The sequence below is a fragment of the Scyliorhinus torazame genome, chromosome 13 (assembly GCF_047496885.1).
Source record: "Scyliorhinus torazame isolate Kashiwa2021f chromosome 13, sScyTor2.1, whole genome shotgun sequence".
NCBI classification, from domain to species: Eukaryota; Metazoa; Chordata; class Chondrichthyes; order Carcharhiniformes; family Scyliorhinidae; genus Scyliorhinus; species Scyliorhinus torazame.
In genome coordinates, this window is record NC_092719.1 from 14,963,722 (window position 1) to 14,977,104 (window position 13,383).

The 13,383-nt window shown below is 50.5% G+C and overlaps 1 protein-coding gene across 3 annotated transcripts in view; it reads right to left on the reverse strand.

The window, feature by feature from the left end:
* Nucleotides 1–10,399: 10,399 nt before the first annotated feature.
* LOC140387660 (uncharacterized) overlaps nt 10,400–13,383 on the reverse strand; it is a 91,299-nt gene continuing 88,315 nt past the window's right edge. For all 3 annotated transcript variants that reach the window (XM_072470850.1, XM_072470853.1, XM_072470851.1), the window contains one exon: nt 10,400–10,529. Coding sequence is in view for 2 of the 3 variants with exons in the window: in XM_072470853.1 (XP_072326954.1) it covers nt 10,450–10,529 (80 nt within the window). In the remaining variant the exon portion in view is untranslated. The remainder of the gene's footprint in view (nt 10,530–13,383) is intronic.

Sequence of the window (13,383 nt, forward strand, 5' to 3'; positions counted from 1 at the left end):
CAGTTTCCCGCGCATGCGCAGTGGAGGGAGTCTCTTCCGCCTCCGCCATGCTGGAGACCGTGGCGGAGGCGGAAGGGAAAGAGTGCCCCCAGGGCACAGGCCTGCCCGCGGATCGGTGGGCCCCGATCGCGGGCCAGGCCACCGTGGGGGCACCCCCCGGGGTTAGATCGCCCCGCGCCCCCCCCAGGACCCCGGAGCCCGCCTGCGCCGCCTTGTCCCGCCGGTAAATAGGTGCTTTAATTTACGCCGGCGGGACAGGCAATTTATCGGCGGGACTTCGGCCCATCCGGGCCGGAGAATCGAGCGGGGGGGCCCTCCAACCGGCGCGGCGCGATTCCCGCCCCCGCCGAATATCCGGTGCTGGAGACTTCTGCAACCGGCGGGGGCGGGCTTCACGGCACACCCGTCCCATGCCGGCACCTTCCCCGCCTGCATGGAGTTCATGCTCGCCTTGATTTCTCACGGTTCCTCCCCCACAACTGGCATGTCCAGTCCATCGAGGAACTGCTTCTCCTCAAGTCCATTTCGGGGGGGGGGGGGCTCGGAGGTGCACAGCCCCCAGTAGGAGGCCTCGAATATGTCGTTGACCTTTTCTAGCTCTGCTACTAGTCTGCCTCTGTCGTCCCTAATCTGAGCTATTTCCCTTGTGGCTGTTTCTTTCTCCGCTGGTGAGCCAGCAGGCGGCTGGCTTTGTCTCGGTGTTCACAAAGGGACCCCCGTGTCTGGCGGAGTTGGTGCACTACTTTCCTCCCTTGGGTCACTGTCTGTGCGAAGTCTGCACGTTCTCCCCGTGTCTGCGTGGGTTTCCTCCGGGTGTTCCGGTTCCCTCCCACAGGGGAGAGCAGTTCATAGTCCATTAGTACATTTATTCCTCCCTGTCAGGAGCTCTACAATCGGGGCCTCGGAGTATTGCCAGTCTACTTCCAATATGGAGTTGGCTAGCTGTTGCCTGGCTGTCCTCTCTTCCCTGTCTCTATGTGCTTTATAGGCAATAGTCTCACCCCTGATCACAGTCTTCAGCGCCTCCCAGAACATGGAGGGTGAGACCTCCCCATTTTCCAGCGTTGCTAGTCTGTTGTCGAAGGTGTACAGCCCCCGGTAGAAGGCCTCAAAAACGTTGTTGACCTTTTCTGGCTCTGCTGCTAGTTTGGTTGTTGGTGACGTGCCCATCTATGGCCTGTGGTATTTTCTCGCAAAAAGCCTTGTTGGCCAGGTGGGCTGTGTCCAACCTCCTTGGGGTCGGTGGGCACAGCACCAGGGTCCCAGGTTCGATTCCCGGCTTGGGTCACTGTTTGTGCGGAGTCTGCACGTTCTCCCCGTGTCTGCGTGGGTTTCCTCCGGGTGCTCCAGTTTCCTCCCACAGCCCAAAGATTTGGAGGTTAGGTGGATTGGCCATGATAAATTGCCCTTAGTGTCCAAACAAAAAGGTTAGGTGGGGTTACTGGGATAGGGTGGAGGCGTGGGCTTGAGTAGGGTGCTCTTTCCAAGAGCAGGTGCAGAGTCGATGGGCCGACTGGCCTCCTTCTGCACTGTAAATTCTATGATTCTATACCGTTGGAATGTCAGCCCATCGGGGGCAGAGCATTGGAGGAGGGCCTTTAGGTGACGTCGTGAGGCCTTCCCAATGGCGTGCGGCGTACTCAGTGATGACGTTGTTTTTGAGGGTGCGGAGCATCCGAAAACCGGCTCCGCTCCCTCCAAATGCCTTATTCGGAGTGTAGGCCATGGCACGTATCGACGACCTCAGGACATTGCATGATGCCCCGATGTTCCACTCCCGACCGGCCGAGTTCCCGATGACGTAGGACACGTGTGGTCTCACCCGTCGGCAACTCGGCGTGGTGGCTGCGGACTCAGTCTAGCGCCGCCACAGTCGGGGGTGGGCCGATCCGCGGGCGGGGGGGAGGGGGGACGTTATTCAGTAGTGGGGGCACTGTGGGGAGGGGGGGGGGGCTGTCCAAGGCGCGAGCAGGCCGGGTCCACAAGCGGCCTCTGCCATGTAGCATGGCGCGGCCACTGCAGGCCGCCGCCGAGCGCATTCGCGACCACGAACCCAGAAATTCTCCGGGACGTATCGGCAGCGAAAGCCTGGTGCTCAATGCTGCCTTGCTGCTAGCCCCCAGCAAAACGGGGAATCGGTGGCCATTTTGCGCCATTTTCCATTCCCACGCCGGTGTGGTGACATAGCCCCAGAATCGGAGAATCCAGACCATGAATTCCAAATTCCGAAGAAAGAATTGTAGATTGAAGATTCTAACCACATGTCCACACCCAAAACATTTAACCAAATACGTACGTGCTTCTGTTTTTATTTTCACAGGTCTTCTGCTCAACAGGATTTAATTGTCCTTCGGGTAAATGTGAAAATGAAATTTGTCACTGGGTCACTCTGAATCTTAACTTGCTGCAAAGCTGAACAGTCGAAGGTACAAAGTCATTCCTCGGAGTAGAAGAGTAAACGAATGAAAACAAAATTTCCCCTTCTCTTTTCCCAGAACATTGTAACAGCAGCCATGGGCTTTCCAGCAAAATGTCCCTAAATTTCTTTATATGAACAATTTAATAAACTGTAAATCATGTGTTAGAAATGAAACACCCACAGTATCATTATGAGCTCAGGAAAAGTCCTCTGGTCACTAAGTACATTATAATTTATGTGTCTTGCCAAGATTTCCAGGGAAATTAAGAACACATTCAAAAATAACTGGGAATATTTACTTTATTTTGAAGGCAATTGAGCTATCATAAAATTCTAGATCAAAACATTTCTTAAGGACTTCCGGGTGCGGCGATGACCAGCTGAGTCGCACGTTTCGGCAGCTCCCTGTGAAACGGACTTTTGGGCTCTTGATAGGAGCCCCAACGGCAATTTTAACGGCTGAAAACACCGTGCGGTAAACCAGAAGGGTGTTCCCCCTGGACACGGATGGAAAAAGGAGAGGAAAGTGGCCGGATTACAGCGGATCCTTTGGAACAACGGCAAGGAAGGCAAGCAGAAACCAAGATGGCGTCGGAAGGTGGCAGTTTCATATGGGGCCCTGAACAACAAGAGTTTTTGAAACGCTGCGTGGAGGAGATAAAAAAGGAAATGAAGAAAGAGTTGTTGGCCCCGATATTACAGGCGATTGAAGGGCTGAAAGAGGAACAAAAGACCCAGGAGCAGGAGCTTCGGGTCGTGAAGGCGAAAGCAGCAGAGAATGAAAACGACATACAGGGCCTGGTGGTGAAGTCGGAGATACAGGAGGCACACCAGAAACGATCTGTGGAGAGGTTGGAGGCACTGGAAAATAACGCAAGGAGGAACAACTTGAGGATTCTTGGCCTTCCTGAAGGTGTGGAGGGGGCGGACGTCGGGGCATATGTGAGCACGATGCTGCACTCGTTAATGGGAGTGGAGGCCCCGACGGGTCTGTTGGAGGTGGAGGGAGCATACCGAGTTATGGTGCGAGGATCGAGAGCAGGAGAAGCTCCCAGAGCCATAGTGGTGAGATTTCTCCGTTTTAAGGATAGAGAAATGGTCCTTAGATGGGCGAAGAAAACTCGGTGTAGTAAATGGGAGAACGCGGTGATCCGCGTCTATCAAGATTGGAGTGCGGAGGTGGCGAGAAGGAGGGCGAGCTTTAATCGGGCCAAAGCGGTACTTCACAAAAAAAAGATAAAGTTTGGAATGCTGCAACCGGCAAGACTGTGGGTCACATATCAAGGGAGGCACCACTACTTTGAGACGGCGGATGAAGCGTGGACTTTTATTGTAGAAGAAAAATTGGAATGATTGGACTACGAAAATGAACGTTTGGACAAAGTGGTGGGACGAGTGGGGGGGGGGGGGGGGGGGCGAAGAGGGATTGTATGATTAATCCTGCGGTATGGTAACTTTTCTTTCTCCCACAGGTGGTGATGGGGGGAGGTGGGGAGGGAGAGGAGATGGGGCGTTGGCCATGGGAGGCGGGGCCGAGGGAGAGGCGCGGGCTTGGTTCCCGCGCTATGATAATTATGGCGGGAATAGAGAAGCAGGAAGGAGGGGGCGCCGCACGGGGCGAGCCGTGATCCCGGGGGAAGCTGAGGTCAGCCAGAGTTTGCTGACTTCTGGGAGCAACATGGGGGGAGTAATTACGCTAGCGGGGGGTCAAGCGGGGGGGGGGGGGAGGGGGGAATTACTGGGTTGCTGCTGCTGGGGAAAGGGGGGAGTGGGTGCGGGAAAGGATGGGCGGGGGGGCACCGTCTGGGAGAAATACAGCCGCGTGGGAACTGGGCGAGAAGCTGGAAAAAGATGATGGCTAACCGGCAAGGGGGGGGGGGGGGGGGGGGTGGGAAGCCCCCCAACTCGGCTGATCACGTGGAACGTGAGGGGGCTTAACGGGCCGATAAAGAGGGCACGAGTACTCGCACACCTTAAGAAACTTAAAGCAGATGTGGTCATGTTACTGGAAACGCACCTGAAACTGATAGATCAGGTTAGGTTGCGCAAAGGATGGGTAGGGCAGGTGTTCCATTCGGGGCTGGATGCGAAAAACAGGGGGGTGGCTATATTAGTGGGGAAGCGGGTAATGTTCGAGGCAAAGACTATAGTGGCGGATAACGGGGGCAGATACGTGATGGTGAGTGGCAAATTACAGGGAGAGATGGTGGTGTTGGTAAACGTGTATGCCCCGAATTGGGATGATGCCAATTTTATGAGGCGAATGCTAGGACGCATCCCAGACCTAGAGACCGGAAAGCTGATAATGGGGGGAGACTTTAACACGGTGTTGGAACCAAGGCTGGATAGGTCGAAGTCCAGGACTGGTAGGAGGCCGGCAGCAGCCAAGGTGCTTAAGGATTTTATGGAGCAGATGGGAGGGGTGGACCCGTGGAGATTCAGTAGACCTAGGAGTAAGGAGTTCTCGTTTTTCTCCTATGTCCATAAAGTCTATTCACGCATAGACTTTTTTGTGTTGGGTAGGGCATTGATCCCGAGGGTGGGGGGAACGGAATATACGGCTATAGCCATTTCGGATCATGCCCCACACTGGGTAGACTTGGAGATAGGGGAGGAAACAAGAGGGCGTCCACCCTGGAGAATGGATATGGGACCAATGGCGGATGAGGGGGTGTGCTTAAGGGTGAGGGGATGCATTGAAAAGTACTTGGAACTCAATGACAATGGGGAGGTTCAGGTGGGAGTGGTCTGGGAGGCGTTGAAGGCGGTGGTTAGGGGGGAGCTGATATCAATAAGGACACATAAAGGGAAGCAGGAGAGTAAGGAACGGGAGCGGTTGTTGCAAGAACTTTTGAGGGTGGACAGACAGTATGCGGAAGCACCGGAGGAGGGACTGTATAGGGAAAGGCAAAGGCTGCATGTGGAATTTGACTTGCTGACCACAGGCACTGCAGAGGCACAATGGAGGAAGGCGCAGGGTGTACAGTATGAATATGGAGAGAAGGCGAGCAGATTGCTGGCACACCAATTGAGGAAAAGGGGAGCAGCGAGGGAAATAGGGGGGGTGAGAGACGAAGATGGAGAGACGGAGCGGGGAGCGGAGAGAGTGAATGAAGTGTTTAAGACATTTTATAAAAAATTGTATGAAGCTCAACCCCCGGATGGGAGGGAGAGAATGATGGAGTTTTTGGATCGGCTGGAAATTCCCAAGGTGGAAGAGCAGGAAAGGATGGGATTGGGAGCACAGATCACGGTAGAAGAAGTGGTGAAAGGAATTAGGAACATGCAGACGGGAAAGGCCCCGGGACCGGACGGATTCCCAGTTGAATTTTACAGAAAATATTTGGACTTGCTCGCCCCGCTACTGACGAGGACCTTCAACGAGGCAAAGGAAAGGGGACAACTGCCCCCGACTATGTCAGAAGCAACGATATCGCTTCTTTTAAAGAAGGAAAAGGATCCGCTACAATGCGGGTCCTACAGACCAATCTCCCTCCTCAATGTAGATGCCAAGGTCTTGGCCAAGGTAATGGCAATGAGAATAGAGGAATGTGTCCCGGGGGTGGTTCATGAGGACCAAACTGGGTTTGTGAAGGGGAGACAGCTGAACACGAACATACGGAGGTTGTTAGGGGTAATGATGATGGCCCCACCAGAGGGTGAAACGGAGATAGTAGTGGCGATGGATGCCGAGAAAGCATTTGATAGAGTGGAGTGGGATTATCTGTGGGAGGTGTTGAGGAGATTTGGGTTCGGAGAGGGGTATGTTAGATGGGTGCAGCTGTTGTATAGGGCCCCAGTGGCGAGTGTGGTCACGAATGGACGGGGATCGGCATATTTTCGGCTCCATAGAGGGACAAGGCAGGGATGTCCTCTGTCCCCATTACTGTTTGCACTGGCGATTGAGCCCCTGGCGATAGTGCTGAGAGGTTCCAAGGGATGGAGGGGAATACTTAGGGGAGGAGAAGAACACCGGGTATCTTTATATGCGGATGATCTGCTACTATATGTGGCGGATCCAGCGGAGGGGATGCCAGAAATAATGCGGATACTTGGGGAGTTTGGGGATTTTTCAGGGTATAAATTGAACATGGGAAAGAGTGAGCTGTTTGTGGTGCATCCAGGGGAGCAGAGTAGAGAAATAGAGGACCTACCGTTGAGGAAGGTAACAAGAGACTTTCGTTACCTGGGGATCCAGATAGCTAAGAATTGGGGCACATTGCACAGGCTAAATTTGACGCGGTTGGTGGAACAGATGGAGGAAGATTTCAAGAGATGGGATATGGTAGCATTGTCAATGGCAGGGAGGGTGCAGGCGGTTAAGATGGTGGTCCTCCCGAGATTCCTTTTTGTGTTTCAGTGTCTCCCGGTGGTGATCACGAAGGCTTTTTTCAAAAGGATAGAAAAGAGTATCATGGGTTTTGTTTGGGCCGGGAAGACTCCGAGAGTGAGGAAGGGATTCTTACAGCGTAGTAGGGATAGGGGGGGGGCTGGCACTACCGAGCCTAAGTGAGTATTATTGGGCCGCTAATATTTCAATGGTGAGTAAGTGGATGGGAGAGGAGGAAGGAGCGGCGTGGAAGAGATTAGAGAGGGCGTCCTGTAGGGGGACCAGCCTGCAGGCTATGGTGACAGCCCCATTGCCGTTCTCACCAAGGAACTATACCACGAGTCCGGTGGTGGTAGCTACACTGAAGATTTGGGGACAGTGGAGACGACATAGGGGAAAGACCGGAGCACTGGGGGGGTCCCCGATAAGAAACAACCATAGGTTTGCCCCGGGGGGAATGGATGGGGGATATGGAATGTGGCAAAGAGCAGGTATAACGCAATTGAAAGATCTATTTGTGGATGGGAAGTTTGCGAGTCTGGGAGCGCTGACCGAGAAATATGGGTTGCCCCAAGGGAATGCATTCAGGTACATGCAATTGAGGGCTTTTGCGAGGCAGCAGGTGAGGGAATTCCCGCAGCTCCCGACACAAGAGGTGCAGGACAGAGTCATCTCAAAGAAATGGGTGGGGGACGGTAAGGTGTCGGATATATATAGGGAAATGAGAGACGAAGGGGAGACTATGATGGACGAACTAAAAGGGAAATGGGAAGAAGAGCTAGGGGAGGAGATTGAGGAGGGGGATGTGGGCAGATGCCCTAAACAGGGTAAACCCGTCGTCCTCGTGCGCCAGGCTAAGCCTGATTCAGTTTAAGGTATTACACAGGGCACATATGACTGGAACACGGCTCATTAAATTTTTTGGGGTGGAGGATAGGTGTGCGAGGTGCTCGAGAAGCCCAGCGAATCATACCCATATGTTTTGGTCATGCCCGGCACTACAGGGGTTTTGGATGGGGGTGACAAAGGTGCTTTCGAAAGTAGTAGGAGTCCGGGTCGAACCAAGCTGGGGGTTGGCTATATTTGGGGTTGCACAAGAGCCGGGAGTGCAGGAGGCGAAAGAGGCCGATGTTTTGGCCTTTGCGTCCCTAGTAGCCCGGCGCAGAATATTGCTAATGTGGAAAGAAGCCAAGCCCCCGGGGGTGGAGACCTGGATAAATGATATGGCGGGGTTCATAAAGTTAGAGCGGATTAAGTTCGTCCTAAGGGGGTCGGCTCAAGGGTTTACTAGGCGGTGGCAACCGTTCGTCGAATATCTTGCGGAAAGATAGATAGGGGAGAACAAAGAAGGCAGCAGCAGCGGCCCAGGACTTGGGGGGGGGGGGGGGGGAGGGATGGGGGGGGATGGGGGGGGGGGGTGTGTGTGGCCTGAGACAAGGCAGTTGCCAATTAGGGCTAGTTTTTATTTTTTGTTATTTAATATTTATTTATTTGTTGTTGTTTTTGTTTAAATTTAAAAAAGGTCATTATTATCTGTATTGTTACAATGTTGTGTAAAGGATGCACAATGTACTGTGTTGGTTGACCAAAAATTTTCAATAAAATATTATTTAAAAAAAAAAACATTTCTTAAAGGGAGTGCTGTACTGTCAGAGGTGCTGGTCGGATTTTTGTCTTCAAATCAGGAACCATTTCTTCTTGTTGAGATCTTGGGCGCGATTCTCCGCTCCCGCGACTAAGTGCCCATGCCGTCGTGAACGGCATCGAGGTTCACGACGGCGCAAAACGACCCCGATCTCGACCAATTCAAGGCCCGAAAATGGGCTAGGATCGGGGCCGCGAGAAACTCGGGGGGCGTGTCGCAAAAGCAGCGTCGTTAGTGCGCGCCGGGCATTGGCGCCGCATAAAAGCAGCGCTGCGTCATCCACCGCGTAACTGGCGTCACCCGCGCATGCGTGGTTGCCGTCCTCCCCGAGGCCACCCCGCAAGAAGATGTCGAATGGATCTTGCGGGGCGTGGAGGAAAGGAGGTCGTCCTTCAGAGAGGCCGACCTGTCGATCGGTGGGCACCGATCGCGGGCCCGACCCCTTTTGAGTCCTACCCCGGTTAAAGAACCCCCCTTGCCCCCCACAGGCCACCTCCCCAGCGTTCCCGCGCTGTTCCGGCCGGCAGCGACCAGGTGTGGGTGGCGCCGGCGGGAAGCCGTCGTTTTGGGCAGGCCGCCCGGCCCATCCGGGCCGGAGAATAGCGGGTGTAGCGGATAATCGCCATTTTGGGTGTCCCGGGCGATTCTCCGGCCTGTACTGCGCAGAACCCGACGGGGCCGTTCTCACCGCTTGGGTGAATGGGTGAATCGTGGGAGGGCATCGGACCGGCGTCGCGGGGCAAAATGGTGTGCCAGGCGATTCTCCCAACTGGCGCGGGAGCGGAGAATCGCGCCCCTTGATTTCTAAATTCAGCTCACTCACCAGGTATTTTGGTCTCTGAGTGTCTGGGCTGAGGCAGGCCTAAGGTGGTAATGGAGGCTGCCTCCGTCTACTGGGATATTGGTCCAATTCAATTCATGGGATTGACACGTCCCATAGCCATCATATGTCAGCCCCGTCACTCATTAAGAGATATATACATGGATTACTGTAGCTGTTGTGTTTTTTAAAATGTTTGTAATTGATAACAAACTCTCGCCAAGTGTTTTATATATATTAACTACATTCTTATAATAAACTTTTTTTGATAAAAGCGCCTAGGAAGACTGATGAATAACACCTGAAGTGAAGGCTCTTGTGCTCATCCTAGCCAAATTCAACATCAAATGTATAGGTCAGGTGAGCTTCGTAATACACTTTGGAGTTTCTAAGCCCTGGCCCATAACAAATGATTGACAGTTTTATTAGTCTAGAGACAGGTGCTTGGTGGATTGTTCATCTATCTTTCCTTTCACGCTTGAATGCATCTCCAGTACTTTGTTTTAATGTAAACCACAATTATAAAGACTCTTGCTATGATGGACAGCCCCTCACCACATCAAAAGGAGCTAAGTGGTTTCACTTTCTCTTATTCACAGCAGAAAGTACTTAGCACTGGTAGGTGTCATAGGTTTAAACCAAAACTTCATTTTAAAAAGAACTCCGGGAAATTAGTGCAATTTTCACCCGGATAGTTGATTGTGCCAAAAGCAGAAATTCTTGTCCAATAGTAAGTATAAAATTGGTATTATTTAGATTCTCGGGATGGCTTCAACCTCTTCAATTTAATAGTTTGTCCATCTAGAATCGCATGCTTGATCTTCCAGTTCATAGATGAGAATCATTTCCACTTCTCATTCCTTCCTTCAGATCACAATTCACCCAATATATGGATCAGATAGATGCTTGCACACTTGGGACTGCCAACTGGCGATGACAAAGATCGCGCCCTTTGAACTTACCAGGGCTGCCTTCTCCAAGTGCCTGCTCATTCAACGGGAAGCCCAAGTTTACGAAGCTGTTGGAATCTCGCCTCTCAGGCTCTGCAGTAACCAATTGCTTCAGATGCATTTAAACTAACCTACACACCTGGGCGAAGCAGGGAACAAAAAGAGACTTTCAAACAGCCCCACCAATCCAAGTTTGTGAATTTCTCAATGAAGCAGACAGCAACAAGCAAAAAAATGCCGCATATGATCCTTTTATTTCCACCGTGACAAAGTGCACATTGCAACTTATGATCTTCGGCAAGTATCCAAACCCTGACTAATGGAAATCACACCGGTGTCCTCCAGGTTGCATTCCTTGGATTTTCCTGAAAGCAAACAATTGAAAAGACAGAGTTCAGAGTTTTGCACAGTTGGTAACAATTCATTTGATGAACTGAAAATAATTTGTTTTCCTTTTTTTGTCCCTCTCCAAATGATTCAAATAGCATTTGAATGCAGCTGGAAGTACTTGGACGATTGACCTTTCAGGAGTTTCACCCGTGGGAGTACGGATAGTGCAGAGAAGCTGTACTGGTTGCAAAAAGGCAAGTTGGACACATCCCAGAACCCAAAGCACATTAGAGGAGCCACGGTCTGTCTCAATTACTTCAAAAAATATGCCAAAGCTCTTTGAGAAATGTTGGTGTGACGAGAACTGAATACGTTTGTGTATTATATTTGATTTTTAGTTGGTCAAGTTAATGTTATAAAGTATTTTAATTTGTGCAGGTAAAGGATGGATTTGCAGATTGGCAAATTAGGAAAAGAGTTTGACAATACTTGTTGAATTTACTACCCTTGCCCCATCCCAACATCGGCCTCCTACAGGGGTTGCAAATGTGATAGGCCGAATCATTCTAAATATCTCAAAGTCATTTAAAGAACACAATATGTATAGTCCGGGGAGTGACACCCCAAACTGAAAATCTTCATTGGTGAGTACACTATTAGAATGACTGGTACTTTTAAATTCAAAGCTATTTTGTAAATTCTCTCCCCTTCTTTTAAAAAAATAAATTTAGAGTACCCAATTCATTTTTTCCAATTAAGGGGCAATTTAGCGTGGCCAATCCACCTACCCTGCACATCTTTTGGGTTGTGGGGGCGAAACCCACGCAAACACGGGGAGAATGTGCAAACTCCACACGGACAGTGACCCAGAGCCGGGATCGAACCTGGGACCTCGGCGCCGTGAGGCAGCAGGGCTAACCCACTGCGCCACCATGCTGCCCACTCTCCTACTTTACTCATGTTACATGTTGCACTTTTACTGAGAAGAGCAAGTTTTTGAAAATGGCGCTCTTCATTGGATTACGAGAAGGGGCACAAGAGTTGGATGAGCTCCCTTATCAATGTAGAAGCAAAAACGAGCACAGCAGAGCAGATTTCACCATCCATCTTTATTCTCATCTTTATTGTCTTTCTCTGATTCATATTGTTCATCGGTCTTGAAAAGATATTTTGTGTACAAACATTCAACGTAATCACGTGGCATGCTGCCACCTGCTATTCTAACAGTTGCTTGAAACAGGGTCATTTTTAGGCTGCCTATATCTCTGATTTTCTATACTTCTCTTCTTTTTTCTGTTCTTAGTGCTCTTTATTGGACTTTTTCGCTTAATTTCCTTTTCCCCCAGTTCTCTTGAAGGCACGGCCTCACCAAAGGGTACTGTACCACACATGCTGACAGCCAGTCCTGTCCATCAGGGAGGGAAGGTAGATCAATTCAATTTAGGAATACACTCCATTCAATTTGCACTACTGTTAGAAATGGATATTAAGAGATCAGAAGGGGTTGTTCAGGGAACTATGGGCCTCTCCTGCATTGATTAAAGACATTGGGGAAAATGGTACAGAAGTTCTTCTGTATCAGACAGGTGACATCTTCCCATTTTATGAATGACTTCAGAAAGCTCAAGTCCACACAGCTGTGAATAGTGAACTATAGGGAGGTAAGGATAACGCTGAATATTAGAAACCTGAAACGAAGAATGGAAAATACTGGAAATACACTGTAGGCTCATAAATAGCTACAAATGGAGGTGACGGTTAACCCGTCAGTTCTGGGTCAGAACTGAGAGAGGAAAGCTGATCAAAATCTATGTATATCCACGTGGTAAGGATATAACATGTCTAAGGGTCAGCAGCTGGTTCTGCCAAAGCTCAACAAGCGAGTATCCTAACTTGCACAGACCAACATAGACCTGTTGGGCTAAACCTTCCTCTCTGCTGGAAAAAGCTTTGTAAAGCCCTGCCTATCACCCCTTGCTCATTGACATGCATGGACTTCTGGTCTGGCAACAATCTCAGATTTTTAGATACTCGTTCTTGGTTTCAAATGCCTCCATGGTTTCACCCCTCTCTATCTCTCTAATGTCTTCCAGCTCTACACCCCTCCAACATCTCTGTGCTCCTCTATTTTTGGCCTCTTGTACACCTTGGATTTTCATTGCTCCAACATTGGCAGCCGTGCCTTCATTTTCCCTAGGGTCATAACCTGCGGAATTCCCTCCCTAAGCAACTCCGCCTCTCGCTTCAAGACATTTCATAAAACCCACTTCCTTTAACCACGTTGCTGGTCATCTGACTTAACATTTCCTTGTGCAGTTCATTATCTAATTTATTATGTTAAGCACCTTGGGTTGGCTAACACAGTTAAAGGTGCTATGGAAATGCAAGTTATTATTGTTTTAAAAGAAAGCAGGCAGGTGTCTGGGGCTGGTTTAGCACAGGGCTAAATAGCTGGCTTTTAAAGCAGACCAAGGCAGGCCAGCAGCGCGAGTTCAATTCCTGTGCCAGCCTCCCCGAACAGGCGCCTGAATGTGGCGACTAGGGGCTTTTCACAGAAACTTCATTTGACGCCTACTTGTGACAATAAGCGATTTTCATTTAATTTCATTTCAGTCAAAGAGAGTAGTCACAGAGTTGGAGGAAGCTATTGAGTGGTTGCCCTGGCGATCTGTACTGGAACCTCCAGCATACGTCCTACATTCCTGGTCTGCAATTACTGCTTCAATCCAAGTGAGATGAATGAATGATACCCAGCTAGGAAGACCATGGAATCCAAAGAGGTAACAATCTCTGGTGGAACGTTTGCTGGGGTTTTCACCTGGGCTGCTTGATGGGAATTGAAGGTACAAGGTAAATATGAAAAGTAAGTTTACTGCATGTGGGTGAAGC